The following is a 17,673-nucleotide window of genomic DNA, read 5'->3' on the forward strand; positions in this document are numbered from 1 at the left end:
TTAAATAATATTTTGAACATTTTAAAGCATACTTAACGATATCATAACCAAATAATTGCATAAAGAAGTAAATGGTTCTGATAGTCCAATTTCCTGATTTAATTTAGTGCTTAAAATGGAAGTTATGCTGTTAAGAGAAAAATTATTTCAGGCATTATTTTTCTTGAATTAAACTGAGCCTATTTTATTTCATTTAATTCATTCATTGCCAACTAGGTGAATGCTTCGGCATCATATTGCATTACCAGCATTATTATACTCATTATATTTGTGAAAATATTAGAAATTTATTATTAAAAGATTTAAAGAAATGATGGCAGTTATATTTATTTGCCAATGAATACTACAATTAAATAGGCAATAATGGTACAAAAACTACAAATAAATTTGCTGTTTTACTGATTATTTATTATTTTTAAAAACACATTATCAATATTTAATTTCCTCATTTCTGAATAATATTTCGTTTCCATTGTGAAAAATGTAAAGATGCCATGAAACCAAATCATAGGGTAATAAAAAAGTGCTCTCTATTTTTCTTCTATTCTTTTCTTGTTATATGTTTTGAATGTTTTCCCCATGTTTTGGAAACAGCATGTATCCTAAATTTAATCGATTAAGTGTATGGAGTTTTTTTCCAATATCAATACTGTGCCTAAACATTTTTTATTTTAGGTGAAATGGGTAATATGTGCCTGCCCCCCTCATTTTTGTTAAATTATGTTACCCCTTCAAGAAATTCATATACAAACAAAATAATTTTATCTTATCACTTTTTGACATGAGATTGTATATAGGCTGCCGTGCTATTTGTAAATTGCATAAAAAAATTGCTATACTATTTATAAATTGTCTGAAGAAAAAGTTGTAAAAAATATACTATTGAATAGACGATTGAACTTTCATCTATAAAATTCGGCACAAAGTTACTTCTTGAGTAGTAGGTGCTTATTAAAAAAAAGATTTTTCCATAATTTACAACTAAAAATTAATCAATTTTTTTATATTTTATATAATTAAAATATATATTTTTTTTGTATCTATGTATGTTACTGTTGCTATATAAATAAAAGTAAATTATAAAAATAAATATAGATGGATCAAGCCTGAAATATTATTATGCAACTACCTTTTAGATTAGAAATTCAACACTCACTTTTTTTTGAAGGGGGCATTTCACCATGCACTCTCTAGGCAGATTTTTTCATTAAAAAAAATATTACGACATATTATTCATATTTTGTGTAAATAATCATTTTATTAAAAGTATGTTATATCTCCACAAATCTATTGCAGCATCTTATGATATAACTTTCAGTTTAAAAATATATATTAATTTCTATTACATTGATGTATTCATTTACTGCAGATTTACAACAGATATGGAAATCCTGGACAATCAATTGTTTTACCAAATTGAAGGATGGTTATATTGCATCTTTAGTGCTATTTCTTCCTTTGTTATTATTGGGATGAATGTGCCAATCTTCTTGGTATTCCTGCTGCCACTAGGATTCTTATACTATTTTATAATGGTAAGTTCTTTTATTACAGGCTGCTTTCCTCGTTTGTAAGATTCACTATTATATTTTTTATTCACTTCTCTCATGGCTGAATTCTGAAATTTTATGCAAGTGTGTGTTCTCAACTGTAATAAATATTTCAATAATTTCATATCTTATTTATCAATTAAACAATATACTTTAAATGAGTTTTTGGTTGTATTTGTGTTGTGCCATTGGGTGGTGAATGTGCAATGAACAATGAGAGTTTGAGGGAAACAGTGATGAATTATGAAATACACTTGTGTGCAAAGCTTAGGCAACAAAGTACTTTTCATATACCATGGCTATGAAGTTGTAGAAAAGTGTTCATTGCAATTATTGAAGTGGAAAGACGACTTATCAGAACAGTAATGCATATTCAAATATCAGGACCATGAAGTTGCAAGTGGCACAAGGGTGCTAAAAGTACGTGGAGTGAGAGGCAATTTAAAAAGAAGGAAGGAAGGAAAATCATAATCGCACTTTTTAAACATTCCTTGCAAATGAAAATGATATCTTTAATTTAAAATGGCTTTATCAAGATACATTTACTAGTGGTAGAAAGCTCAAAAGACTGGAAGGATGGTGTAATTTGGTGTAATTTGCTGTGTGTGACTGTGTGTGACTGAAAGTTGTTTGTGACTGTGTGTGACTGAAAGTTGTTTGTGACTGTGTGTGACGGAGTTTGGAATTGGCAAAAGTGTATTTCACGTGCTTGGAAAGCTTTCCAGTATTTAAATTAGGTAACCAGACAGCAGATGTCCTGGTTTACTGTAACCAGATGACTGCATAAAAGTTTCCTATTCACCTGGACACCAGTGATGACAGACCATCAGCAACACCGTTTACAATGGTATAATGGACAAAAAGGCTGGGTTTCTTTTCAATTTAATTATGTTCTCTTTAGCAACAAGAGTTGTTTTAATCTCACAAACGACTCTCGATGCCACTTGATGTATAGAGAGAAAAAAAACGTTTTTATCCTACTAAAATCAGAGAAAGAAACCGATGGGATGGATTTGTTGTGTTTTTATGGGAAACATAATGATTAAATGAAAATAAGCTTTACATTTTAATAGAGATTTGATGACCAGAGATGGTTACTGTAATGAAGTTATTCACCCCCTCCGAGGTATCAAAGGTCTATACATTGTGTTCACGGGCAATAATGAACTACCACAAAGGTTTCTTACTATTCAAGAATCCTGAAAAGTGAAGATATATGTCAGATTTTTGGCTAGCATTCTTCTTAAACCGATTGAACATATATGGGACGCTTTGGCAAGATGTTTGCTGCACAGTCGTATTCTCTAGAAACTAACATACATATATGTATTGAGGGATGCGCCTCTAACCTCAAGAATTGCTGGATAATATTATTTTGAGTATGAACAGACAATATCACACAATCATTGCAGTTATTTGAGGTCATATCGCTTACTAAAGTTATATCTGTTTGTTGTCCTTTTTCTCATCCATATGTTGTTTTTTACTACTACATTTTGGCAGTAAAGCCTTTTGCTTCTTCATTCCATAATATATGTATTCTGTATTCATTTTTTTCTATTAAACTTTTTTTATCCTTTAAGTACTGCATTGTGCCTCTATAGTATAAATTTCATGTCTTCAAGTTTTTTTTTTTTTTTTTTTTTTTTTTTTTATTAAAAAAAATTGTTCAAATTTTATACACTAATATATATTAAACTCAAAAAAAAATAATAAAGATAAAAATAATTTTTTTTAAAACATGCCTTTATTAGGGTACTAAAAATTAGTGAATAATAATTTCTTATCTGAAATATGGACTTATTCATAAATGCATGAGAACTGAAAATAATACTGCAAACAAATTAGGTCTAATGAATATAATAAGAAAAAAAATTCTTAACTTTTATTAAAAACTAAGATATATTTGAATTGTAACTATAATTCAAATTTTCTTAATTTATTTCTACTGTGCTTTGTACTTGTTTTATTTGCTTTGGCATCTATATTTTTAACTACTTTTTAGTACACTAATAAAAGCATGTTTCTAAAATATTTTAATCTTTATTATTATAAGTATATATTTATGTCATATAGCATATTAATTTTCATCTCTTTAGCATTTATTTAGACAGTATTTGTATCTTCTGATCAGAGTTCTGTTTCCTGTATACTCTTACTAGTTAAAAAAATAATCTTTAAACATTTTGCATTTCTACATCTCATTAGATACTTGAAAACAAGATTGTGTATCTATTTTTATATGCAAGCTATTTCAAAAAATGTTAGAGATAATGAATAAATTTAATATTTCTTCCTTCCTACATAGATATGCCTTTTCAAAATTTTATGTGTTACGTCATGGCATGCAAGAGCGCCACCTACAACAAATGTGATCTTGTACATTCGAATGCTGTAACCCGTTGAAAGCGGTTGCACAAAATAAAGCCTTAATAACTACATAACGTCATCCGTATTTTCTTCTAATACATCCATTTTTAATCGACGATAACATTGGTCAAAAGCGAGCCGGAGCAAATACCATGGATAAAAAAGTTGAAAAAAGCGATGACCAAGAAGCGGTTTCAGAAAAGAAACTAAATAAACTGAAAGGCTCGATAAAAACTACTTTGAAAAGAATCGAAAGTTTTAATGCCGAAAAGTCAGCTTCCAAGGACATTAACGCAATGGAATTAGAAGTGAAATTAAGGAAACTTGGACAATTGCAAGCACAGTTGGACAAGATATCCGAACAATATTGCGGTATTGAAACGTCGGAAGATATAGAAACCATCCTAGAAGATATTGATCAAATAAATATAAGGATTGAAGAAACAGAGGTAGGTCTGAAATTGCTATTAAATTCAATTAAAGATGAATTTAAAATTAACCCTGTTTCAAAGGATAATGCAGTAACTAAAATCCGACTACCGGAAATTCCATTACCAGAATTTTCTGGAAAAATAGCTGATTTTGCAAATTTTAAAAATTTATTTGTTAATTTAATTAGCAACAATGAGCAATTAAATGATTCTCAAAAGCTGTATTATCTCCGTGCATGCTTAAGAGGAGAAGCTAAATTATTAGAATCGTCTAGTGATAACTTTCAATCACTCTTTAAAGCATTATCAGATCGTTATGAAAATCAACGTCAATTGATAGACTCTCATATATTAGAAATAATAAATTTTGAGAAAATTCGTAGCGAATCTGCTAAAGAACCGTGTGCCTTAATAGACTGCGTTAATAAAAACATCAGAGCGTTAAAGGTTCTTACATTCGAACAAAATAAGCTATCTGATTTAATGCTTGTAAACATCATTCTACAGAAAGTAGATAAAGAGACAAGGAAGCAATTCGAGCTTTCTCTAAATACGGCAGAAATTCCTGCATTTGAAAATTTGATGAAATTTCTAGAAAAGCGAAGTTCTTTGTTAGAAAATATTAACCGTATTCCTAGTAAATACGAAAGTCCACAAAATACGAGCATATTTAAAAGAGCGAAAACACTTATAGTTAATAATAAAAATTCCAATGCTAAAGCTTGTATTTTATGCAAAAACTATCACGCACTATTTAGATGCGTTACTTTTCAAAATATGTCTATCGATGACAGAAAGAACTTTGTTAGGAATAACAAATTATGCATTAACTGTCTTAAACCTCACCCGGGGATCTGCAAATCAAAATATTCTTGCAACATTCCAAGTTGCGGTAAAAGGCATAACTCGCTCATACATGATGAGTCAGCTGAAAATCGCGCTACCACTTCAGATCCAAGGGCACGGGCGAGCGAAAGCCAAACAGATGCAGAAACGAAACCGAAACTAAACGTACTAACCGAAGTATCTGCTTTGACGTTGAATGCGAGAGAGACTAAACAGGCGATAGAAGGGAATAAATCAGTTATATTAAACACTCTTCTTATTTATGTGAAAACTGCAGATGGTCGGAGAGTTCAATTAAGAGGGCTCTTAGACAATGCTTCGACTTTATGTATTCTTCGAGAAGATGTAGCTAGAAAATTGGGAATCAAACTAAAATCAATAAAACAAGGTATAACTGGTATAAATGGAATTACGCAGTTTATTAAACACGCTGCTAACATTGAAGTATCAAATCGAGATTATTCATTTTCACACATGGTGAAATGTTCTATTCTTCCTAAAATAACCGATGAGATTCCTGTATCGAAATTAAATATATCTGCATTAAATATTCCCTGTTCAATTGAACTAGCTGATTTCAATTTCCACACACCAGGTCAAATTGATATACTATTAGGAAGTGAGCTATTTTTTGAGATTTTAAAACCTGAGCAACTTCGTCTGCAAAATGGAGATGTAATATTACAAAATACTAAGTTTGGTTATTTAGTTACAGGCATTCTTCCCCAGTTACCTCAAAAAGCCAATTGTTATCTCGTAAGTGAACCAAATTTAGATGAAGCAGTTAAACAATTTTTTGAATTGGAATCATTGCCGGATAATGTTAAAGAAATAACAAAGAGTGAAGAAGAAATTTATTGTGAGGAACATTTTGTTAAAACCTATAAAAGAGATAAAACAGGAAGATTTATAGTTCAGTTACCCATAAAGGAAAATGCCGAATCATTACTAGGAAATTCCAAAGAAAATGCAATCAAGCGCCTAAATGGTATCTGGAATAAATTAAACAAAAATAATACTATGGAAATCTTATATAAGGAATTTATGCAAGAATATGAGAGTTTAGAACACATGGAGGAGATAAAAATTGAAGATGATAGCAATGTGAACTATTACATTCCCCACCATGCGATATATAAACCTGAGAAAACGTCAACTCCCTTAAGAGTGGTTTTTGATGCTAGTGCAAAAACAACAAGTGGATATTCTCTGAATTCCATTTTACTAAATGGAGGTATTATTCAGCAAGATCTTTTTTCCATAGTAAGTAGATTCAGAAAGCACAGATATGCATTTAGTGCAGATATTAAAAAAATGTACAGACAAATACTGATCGATCCCACTCAAAGAGACTTACAGCGTATTGTCTGGAAATCAAGTGCTGATGGTCCAGTGAAGATTTACAAACTGTCTACAGTAACCTATGGAACAGTTTCTGCGCCATTTTTGGCTACCAGGACTTTAAGAGCTTTAGCAGATGAGGAAAAAAAGGACTTTCCTAAGGCTGCAGATGTGATTTGTTCTGATTTCTACATGGATGACATTCTGTCAGGTGATGCAACGCTAGAAGATACTAAAAATCTTCAAACCCAGATTTCTGAACTCCTCGGAAGAGCTGGATTTGAGCTTCACAAATGGGTCGCTAATAACTCTAATTTACTACAAAACCTGTCTACCACATCCTATTCATTTTCGAAAGAACAAGGTGTTAGTTCTGTAAAAACATTAGGTATGTTTTGGGATCCAAAAGAAGATTGCTTTACATATAAGGTAAAGATCAAGCCTAAGGACTCTTTTTCAAAAAGGGAGGTGCTGTCAGAAATAGCGAGTCTTTATGATCCACTTGGACTTTTAGGCCCTCTCATTACAAAGGCAAAAATATTTATCCAAGGACTTTGGAAGATAAAATTGGACTGGAATGAAAAATTACCATCTGATGCAATGACAGAATGGAAAAGGTTCTACATAAAACTCTCGGAAGTAAACAACTTCAGAATTCAAAGGTTTATTCTACTTCCTGATGCAATTCGCATTGAGATTCATGGATTTTCTGACGCATCAGAACGTGCCTATGCTGCTGTTGTCTATTTAAAGTGCTTCACCCAATCTGGACAGTTTAAAACTAGTCTAGTGTGCAGCAAATCCAGAGTGGCTCCATTAAAGTCACTTACCATTCCCCGACTTGAACTGTGTGCTGCGTTGCTGTTATCTAGATTAGTGAAAAAGATAGTTCCAATTCTGCAATTACCCATTGATGTTATCTCATTGTGGACAGACTCTACTATTGTTTTGGCGTGGATCAAGACTGAGCCCTATAAGCTAAAAACATTCGTCAGCAATAGGGTTGCGGAGATCCAAACCCTCACATCAGATTGTCATTGGAAACATGTAAGTAGCAAAAACAATCCTGCTGACATTATTTCTAAAGGATGCAGTGCAGATGAACTCATAAGAAATAAAATGTGGTTTGCTGGTCCAGATGAACTTACTGATGAACCAGTAGACAATCAATCCATGCAGGATTTTGCTTTTGTTGATGAACTAAAATGTGTTGTGACTCTGAACATTAATGACTCTAATTCAAATTTTTATGATGAACTCTTTAATCATACAAATAATTTCATAAAACTAATTAGAATAGTTAGCTTTATTTTCAGGTTTATTAACAACACTAAAGCTAAGGAGTCTCGTAATAAGATAAGTAAATATTTAACTACTGAGGAGCTGCAAAGAAGTACTGAATATTTAGCTAGTGTAGCTCAGTTGAGTGAATTTAAATCAGAAATAGATGCACTAAATAAAGGTAAAAATATTTCTAAAACAAGTAAGTTAAGATCTTTAGATCCATTCCTAGATGAAAAAGGATTACTTAGAGTTGGCGGTAGACTTAAAAATTCTGACTTGCCATTTGAATCTAAACATCAAATAATTTTACCCAGTAAACATACATTCACTAAGTTACTTTTTGAGCATGTACATAAAAAATGTCTACATATTGGTGCACAAGGTTTGTTACATCAAATTAGACTACAATACTGGCCCTTAAATGGTAAAGGTATTGCAAGAAAAATTGTCCATGATTGTATTAGATGTTTTAGGCAAAGGCCTAGGGTGTTAGACCAGTTAATGGGAAATTTACCTTCAGAAAGAGTAACTCCTAGTTCTCCATTTTTAAATTCTGGTGTAGATTTTTGTGGTCCTTTTCAAATAAAGTTTAAAAACCAAAGAAAGGGAATATATTCAAAGGTTTATGTAGCGATTTTTGTATGTTTGTCAACTAAAGCTATTCACCTAGAAACGGTAACAGATTTGACGACTGAAGCTTTCATTGCATCTTTAAAGAGACTCTGCGCCCGTAGAGGCCGCATTGCAACATTGATGTCGGATAATGCATCTAATTTCAAGGGTGCAGCTTCAGAATTAAATCGCTTAAAAAAACTAGTTTGTCAGACTAATGAGACTTTAGCCAATTACCTATCCGCAGAATCAATCCAATGGAAATTTATACCCCCTTCTCCCAATTTCGGAGGCTTATGGGAAGCAGGAGTAAAATCATTTAAACACCATCTTTATAGAACTTTAGCTAACAGTAAAACAACTATTGAAGAATCTGAAACAATAGTAATTCAGATTGAAGGTATACTTAACTCACGTCCCTTAATTCCATTATCAGATAATATTAATGAATATGAAGTTTTAACTCCTGGACACTTTATCATTGGACGTCCAATAACTTCAATACCTGAACCGGAAATTGTAGACATTTCTGACAATAGGTTGTCGCGCTGGCAATATACTACCAAATGTGTTCAAACAATTTGGAAACGCTGGAAAATTGACTATTTGAACCACTTACAGCAAAGAAATAAGTGGCAATTCAAAAAAAATAATGTTAAGGTCGGATGTTTAGTATTGTTAAAGGAAAATGATTTGCCTCCTTGCAAATGGGCAATGGCTAGAATTTTAGAGATAATTTATGGAAATGAAGACAGAGTAAGAGTTGTTAAATTAAAAACTAACACAGGTATTTTTCAAAAATTTGTCTCTTACCAATAAGGGATAACTTTTAAAATTAAAATAGTTAAGATAGTTGTATATACTGTATGTACATAATAATTGTATTTATATCATGTTTAATATATAAATTTAATATATAAGTTTAATTAATATAAATTTAATATATATTTTGCAATTTTGTTGTTCACTTGTAAATATTTCATCTGAATAGTTTATTTATTTGGTTTTAGAAAATGTAAGCTAATTGTATAATTAAATGTGTTTTGAAATCTTGCATATTTCAACGCCGGGCGGAATGTTACGTCATGGCATGCAAGAGCGCCACCTACAACAAATGTGATCTTGTACATTCGAATGCTGTAACCCGTTGAAAGCGGTTGCACAAAATAAAGCCTTAATAACTACATAACGTCATCCGTATTTTCTTCTAATACATCCATTTTTAATCGACGATAACATTATGTTTTTGAAATTTACTACAAATGCCAGAATGCTAATTATCATATAAAATACGTACTTTTAAAAGAATCTTCTATAAAAGTTAAATGTTGAATAAAAGAATCTATCATTGTAAAGAAGTCATAAGAGATCATTTTTGAAATAAAAAGCTCTTTTATTAGTGAATGCTGAACTTGGTTGTGTTTAGTTTCAGCTGTGATTAATAATTAAAACTGACCAAAATTAATTATTTCATTAATTTTATGTTAATTATATGTAGTGTATTAATTACATATAATTTACATGTAAGTTTTAATGACTGAATTCAATTTTCTAGATGCTAATTTGAACCTAGGCTAATTAATAAATATTTTTTTTAACTTCTAAATGATTAATATAATTTAGTTTTTGATCCTTGTTTTTATCTTCTTCTTCTGTAAAATCTTTTATAAAAGATATAGCACTTCTATATAAATCTTCTATAAAATTAAAATAATGAATGAAAGAATCTATCATTGTTAAAAAGTCATAAGAGTTACCATTTTTGAAATAAAAAACTTTTATTAGAGGATGCTGGGCTGGTTCATGCGTAGTTTGAGCTATGATTATTAATTAAAACTGACCAAAATTAATTATTTGAATAATTTCATGTTAATTATATATTAGGTATTAATTACATATAATTAAATGTAAATATGAATTGGAACAAGTTCACTTTTCTAATTGGGGGCTAGTTTGAGCAAAGTAAATAAATGTTTGTTTTTTTAATTTCTAAATGATTAATATAATTTAATTTTTAATCCTTATTTTTATTTTTAATTATCTTTCGTCAATTTTTTTTCCCTAGAAACTTCATTTAAATACATTCAGACAAATACGAAGGTTAGAATCTACTGGACGTTCTCCCATTTGCAGTCTTTTCATGGAGGCCATACAAGGTGTCTCTTCTATATCTGCATATGGTGTTAAGAAGGACTTTATTCAGACTTTTGAAGAAAAATTGGACAGATGTCTTGTATGCACATTTAACACTTATGTTTGCAATAGGTAAAATGTTTTTTTTTTTAAATTGTTTCTGATTTGAAGTATGAAAATATCAATATTAAAATAAATAATCTTAAGTGAATCCATAAGCATTTTGTTTAAATTTGGAAAATCGAAATAAAATATGCCTAAAACCATGCCTCTATTGAACAAATGATTTTAGACTTAACATTTAATCCTAGAGATATAAAGCAAATTTAAGAATTAGCAATATTTTTGCAATTTACTGTCAATTCATAAGAATTTTATTTGTTATTCTTATATGGAGTTTTATTAATTAAAATTCCATATGTTCTTTATTATAAGCTATTGTTTATCTTTTTGTATTCCTCAAATATTAAATTTCTGAATTATTTAAATAGTTATATCTCATTGTGCATTTGAATGATACTGTTTAAATACTGAAATCGGTTTAAAAAAATCAGATAAATGCAATTGAATGGAAATAAAAGCCAAATCTTTTTTATAACATCAGCTTCAATAACATTTAACTCTAAATCTAAAAAGTATGCATTTCATAACTTTGTATCGTTTAATCTGCGATATTTGATTTCAATTTTTTTCTCTTGATTTATAAGTATGTTTCAATGATTTTATTGCAATGAAAATTGATTTTAGTGCATCTTTAAAAAATGCTTACATTTCTTTTAAACATTAAAAATAACTTAATATTTCCAATTTTTCCCTTTTTTAGGTGGCTTGCTTTTTGTTTAAATACTCTTGGAAGTTCTATTGTATTCATTACTACTATATTAGCCATTCAGAATAGAGAGGCCTTGACTCCTGCTGTTGTGGGTCTGATTATAACATATTCCCTTACAGTAAGAAACATTATTATTTATTCTTTTTAACATATTAGTTCATCTTGGATTTTATATAAAGTATCAAATTGTTTAGAAAATATATTTATGTATATGATATTTTGACCATTTTTATCTCTGTTTGGTTGGTTGGATTTTTAAGCGTTGCAATCAATTCTAATTGCAGTTAAATTAATTCAGTTGTTAAATTTAACTTGATAATAGAAAAATTTTATCAATTCAAATTTTGGTCTTATCAGTTTAATTTTTTAATTTAAAGAATTAATTATATTTTCATCAAAATAAGTAGTCTGCATTTATAATTTGAAAATGTTATATATTGACACCATTATTGTTAATACACAGCGTGTGTATGTGTTAATGACATATCCAGCTTATGTTGAAAATGTTAATCAATTGAAATATCTCTTTGATTGGCTTTCTGATATTGGATATTATTTATTAGGCATAATTGCTGCAAAATCTTTTTTAAATTGCATTTTTTGCATGATTGCAAAATAATTATCATAAGAATAACAATTTTGGATTTAATGGAATGGATCATCTGCTCTAAAGATTATCAAAAGTTCATATAAAGTGGTTTTTTTTTTTTTTTTTTTTTTTTTTTGCAATGATTTAATGTTTAATTATCTGAAGGCTAATTCCAGTATTTTAAGGGGACCTAAAATGTTATTGTTTGGAGATGCTTTTGATACATAGATGTAAAAGAAAAACTCTAAGTATGGTCAATTGTCCCCTTAATAGATGGCCATTTTTACTGATTATGGTAACATTTTTGGTAATAACTGGCAACATTCTACAATATTTCTTTGACATATTTGAGAATGACCTTGCTGAATTCTTATTCCATTGTGAATGTGATGTGAGTTATACTAGGCAATACAGTAGAATGAACTCAAGTTTTCAATTACATTGTGGTCCACTATTTTATAAGTGATAAAAAAATTAATTATGATTCTATGTACTACAACTACTTCAACAAATTATGCATCATCCCCTACAAATTTTTGTTCAACATGAAATAAATGTATATTTAAATAAATACAATTATATTCAAATAAATTTAATATTTATTTTGACCTTGAAGAAATATTTGAGTGTCCCAAATATATATACACCTGGAACCTTTATAAAAGTGATGACAGGTCCTACTTCACACATAGGTTTCATTTATATTTTTATATGACTGTTTTACTTCCTTTATACTAATTTTTATATTTACTTACTTTTATATTTACTTTATTATTTAGGTAACAGATTCTTTGAAATGGTTTGTTAGAACAAACTCTGAACTGGAAAATAAATCCATATCAATCGAGCGAATTGAGGAGTATTGCAATTTGGAACCAGAGGTATGTATTTTATTATATGCTAGTCACCTTTAGCCAGATACTTGTTTGCCAGTGATATTGTTTATGTTTTAATGTTACTTAAATCATTTTGATATAACCTCATGTCTGATTCTGTGAAACTGTCAGGCAGTAAAGTTGTGTTATTTTAATTGTCTTACTTCTGTTTATTGTCTACATAAAGTTTTCTAATGGAGACCATTCCCATAACAACATAGTGCTAAAAAAATGTAAATGTTCGGTTCATCTACCTCTTGAATTTCATGCAACATGACCACTTTTTTATTTGTCTTATAAACTATGCAAATATTGAACAGAATCTTTCTTGGATGGAAGAAGAGAGGAGAATTCTTTCAAGAAAAGCACTTGATTAAGTATTTTATGAAACAATGAACACAGATTGAATTTCAGTTCTATAATATAATTTATTTTTGAAAAATCGGGCAAAAAAATATTTTTGAAAACCTGCCACAGTTCTGTAAAAATTCACACGACTATTAAATTGGTGTTGTTAAAATATTGGTACCATCGAATGAATGAAGACACAATAGTGAAACATAGATAAAGGGTACATGAAACAGTACTTGTTGTAAACAACTGTACACAAATAGCAAATCAATAATAAACAACCTAACAGTACAAAGCATTGAGAGAAAAACTCGCTCAAATATTCACTTGAGCTCACTTGAACTAACTATTCACTTGAGCTCAGTTCAACTGACTATTCACTAAAGTGGAACTCAGCTGCCGATTCACTATCTTACTAGCTACAGTTTTGTTTCCTACCTTTTTATAGTTTCCATTACAAGACGAAGAAAATTGTAAGAAGATTTTAGAAACTCTTGTCTTATTGAAATTAATCTATCCCCAAGATAATTCTACTTTTTGTCACCAAGCTAGGGATTACCATCACTATCTCTGTAAAATTGTCTTCCTGGCCAGGAGGCTTACTATGCAGTGAAGCCCCATTACAAATTTGTTACATTATATTCAAAACATTTTGAATCTTATCCTAGTGTTTTAATATATTATTTTTATCAATCAGTATTATTTAGTGTGCAGAATTCAATTTTCATTTAGTTTTGAAGAATAAATTTCAATTTTCAGTCAAAAATATCTTATTACTTATATTATTCTTCAATTGTTTTTTAGTTTCATTTTTATAATTTCATTACATTTTTTTGTGTTGTAATATTATCTCCTTAAAATATATTCACAGAATAGATTCTTTATGAAATTCCCAGATAATAATTTTTTTTTCTTCCTGAGAAATAAAGAGATACAGGGAAAATGTTGATCTAAACTAATAAAAGGGATAACATTACAACACAGAAAAAGCATTTAAGATCCATGTAAATTTTGAAGAGTAGTTTTCAATATATTGAAGTTTCAATCAATGAAGTTTTATTGCATATATTTGGTTTTGATTGTAATTTTTATTAGTTTTGTGGATTAAAAAATATCAACTACTTTTCTTAAAAATAATTTTTTTTTAAAAATCATTCGCCTCAAAAATCTTTCATGATTTATTTAACTTCAAGTTCCAAATATTTCAACAAAATTATTATTTTTTCTACTATTTTTATAATATTTGCTTGCTATGCAAATCTATAATATGACTTTTTTGCAGGCACCTTGGGATTTGTCTCATGAAAAATTAGCAAATGCCTGGCCTCAAAATGGCATTATTTGCTTTGAAGATTATAGTACCAAATACAGAAAAAATCTTGATCTTGTGTTGAAAGAAATCAATTTTTCCATTGAAGCATCTGAAAAGGTAATATCACTTAATTCCACTTTTTATATCTTATCTTCTAATATTTATTAACCCTGAAAACCAAATGAATACTTTTAAATTTCAAAGTATTGTCATGATCAAAATAAGATTCGTTTTGTTATAGGGTTTTACAATATGTATGCAATTATCTATGAAAATACAATTAATAACAAAAGAAGAATGATAATCATTAAGTAAAGGAATCATAAGCAATATGATGTATCTGACTTATATATTTCCACTATAAATCTATGCAGTTTCAGAAAACTGATTCATTTACAATGGATGCTCAATTTCTCTGAAACAGTCCAAATTATTTTTAATTATTCTTGTAAAATTTATATTAATCATCTGTTTTTCTTTGCAATCTAAGTTAATTCTTAATACTATTTTTTGCTGTTTATTTTCTTAGAATTGATATTTTTTAAACTTCTGATGTATTGCAACAATTTAAAAAAAGGATCCAAACCATTGCTGTTAGTGTTAGAATTTAGCTATTAATTACAAAAAAAATAATCAGTAATCATGGAATAATAAATAGCCATCAATATTATGGTTTATAGTAAATATTGTATCCAATTCACTGCCAAAATATGAATTTGAAATTCACATTCAGTCTCTCTAAGACTGGATTGTTTGCAAAATCATTGTTATTTATTGATTTTAATGTATATCCTTGTGCATTATGAATCTATAAGTATTTAATGTTGTTTTTTTATCTCATGCAAATAATTTTGTTGGCCATGTATTTTTTTAATAGATGATTTTTCAATAAAGTGACACACACTTCAAGGAGGAAATGATTTGATACAAATTTACTTCATAAGTTTTTTGGTTCAATTTTTATTTATTTACATCAAACTTTTGTAATAAATTATAATATGTTATAGAAAAATATTATTTTATAGTATTCTGAGTCTTGAGAAATCATCAAAAAGTACCTAAGTCTGATTCGTTTATGTGTCACTAGTTTTTAGTTTTCCCTATTCTAAAAGGTTTTGAAGTTTTTGAAATTAAATTTCTGAAAATAAAAATGAATTTTTCATCTATTACTGTGGTATAAGTTGGTATGGTTCAGTTTCTAAATCTAACTAAGATTTAAAAAAAAAAAAAAATATCTAACTATAAGCAAAATGATACATTTTTCTTCTCTCTATTTCTTAAATTATTAGGTATTAAGATTAAAAAATCAAATAACTTTTTAATAAAATAAAAATCTTCAAAATTTTGCAAATCATTATCATGCAATTAATTATTAATTAATTTCTACGATATTATTTGTTTATTAATATCATAGAAAAATGAATTATTATTAACAACAATGAAATATTTGAATTTATCATACGAATTTTCAAAGAAAGTTTCTTTATTTGCTGTCTCATTATATTGATAATATATGCTTTCTTTATTTTAATTGAAAGCTTTAAGAATCTAAACATTATGGGAAAACAGCTAGTTGCTGACGATGGCTAGTTATTATTAATAAGAAAATATCGCTAAATACAGAGAGAGGATTGATTTTATTTAACGGCGATTGGTGCATCATAACTGTGGCTAATTCTGTAACCTATGTTATATATGCTTAGTAATGAATACTATTTGTCAAAAGTTATATTTTGCCTTTTTAAATTTATTTGAATTGATTTAATAATTAATTAATAAAAAATAAGAATTTAATTTTTGTGGATTTATGATATAAATTTTAATAAAGAATGTATTTCTTAGCAATTAGATATTTTTAATTAAAAATTGAACTTTGAAATAAATTGATGCAAGTGTTGAGAATAAAAAGTTAAAATAAGTATACATTTAGAATCTTATTTATGGGAGGAAATCCATAAGAATATAATATTTATCAATTATTTTTATTTTGTATTATTCATCTTTCTATATTTTTGACGAAATATAGAAAGTTGAAAATAGAAGAAATGTTTTATATATTTTGCACAGCAGGAAAAAATTTCTCTTCTGTGCAAAATATATAAAACGTTCATTTTTTCTTTGCAGGACTATATTTCCGGCTGCACCTTTTTCCTTTCAGATATAATACAGCAGAGCAAATGCACTTTGCTATTGTTATTTGCTAAATATATTGTTTAACATTATTGTACATTTTTAATACTTACTTTTCTCTAAGAAAACAAAAAAATAGTTTTTCCTACTTTTTGCTTGAAAATTCAAAATTTTAAAGAAAATGCATTAAGTAACTGATGTATTTAGATATCACAGAAGAGACTAAATAAATTTTTAATTAAATATATACACTGAAAATGTTGAGGAGGGGCTGCAGTTCCACAGCCTTCACACAAAGGCACCCCTGAATTAAATTTTATTTATTTATTCACTACAGTTTATTCATCTCCCTGTTTATAGTGATAAAATTTTTAATTATTTAGGTTGGCATAATTGGACGAACAGGAGCAGGAAAATCGTCAATAACTTTAGCATTATTTAGAATCATTGAGCCAGTTTCTGGAACAATATTAATTGATGATGTTGATATTACTAAAATAGGTCTACACAATTTAAGAACAAAATTGACAATAATTCCACAGGTGTGTATATTTCCTTCTAAGAATCATTTTTATGATAGTAACTTTTCTTTTAAATATTTTTAATACTTATAGTGTTGTAAGGATACCCTTATTTATGTATTATAATATCAATAAAAATCAATCAATATATTAATAGGAACTATGAATTGAGATGAGTATGCAAATATGAATTTAAAAAATAATTATGTAAAACATAGTAATTAATGCATGAAAAGGCAGAAAATCAGTATATTTCAGTTGATTAAAAAAAATATGAGTATATATTTTACTCTTTCTGCTGTTTACATCAAACTACTTTGTTTGAGCTGAGAAATGGAGGGTGGGTTCAAAAGGAATTGTGTCAAATTCAACTAGAATAACAATGACATCATTTGTGAAGAAGAGTGAAGATGTTTTTTATAAACTTTAAAGATATATTGAAGGAAAAAGAATAAAAAATAGTAATAGAAATTTTTTTTTGAATTGCAAATACTAT

At 28.4% G+C, this 17,673-nt stretch overlaps 1 protein-coding gene across 2 annotated transcripts in view; it reads left to right on the forward strand.

Moving 5' to 3' along the window:
- LOC129974949 (multidrug resistance-associated protein 1-like) overlaps positions 1 to 17,673 on the forward strand; it is a 57,849-nt gene that overhangs the window by 32,970 nt on the left and 7,206 nt on the right. The window contains exons 23-28 of one of the 2 annotated variants that reach the window (XM_056087767.1): positions 1,370 to 1,535; positions 10,500 to 10,699; positions 11,391 to 11,517; positions 12,768 to 12,869; positions 14,497 to 14,643; positions 17,040 to 17,198. In XM_056087767.1, the coding sequence (XP_055943742.1) occupies positions 1,370 to 1,535; positions 10,500 to 10,699; positions 11,391 to 11,517; positions 12,768 to 12,869; positions 14,497 to 14,643; positions 17,040 to 17,198 (901 nt within the window). Of the gene's footprint in view, positions 1 to 1,369; positions 1,536 to 3,957; positions 7,586 to 10,499; positions 10,700 to 11,390; positions 11,518 to 12,767; positions 12,870 to 14,496; positions 14,644 to 17,039; positions 17,199 to 17,673 lie in introns of those variants that run through there. The other variant, XM_056087766.1, reaches the window with a different exon arrangement.

The sequence above is a fragment of the Argiope bruennichi genome, chromosome 7 (assembly GCF_947563725.1).
Source record: "Argiope bruennichi chromosome 7, qqArgBrue1.1, whole genome shotgun sequence".
In the NCBI taxonomy this organism is placed as follows: Eukaryota; Metazoa; Arthropoda; class Arachnida; order Araneae; family Araneidae; genus Argiope; species Argiope bruennichi.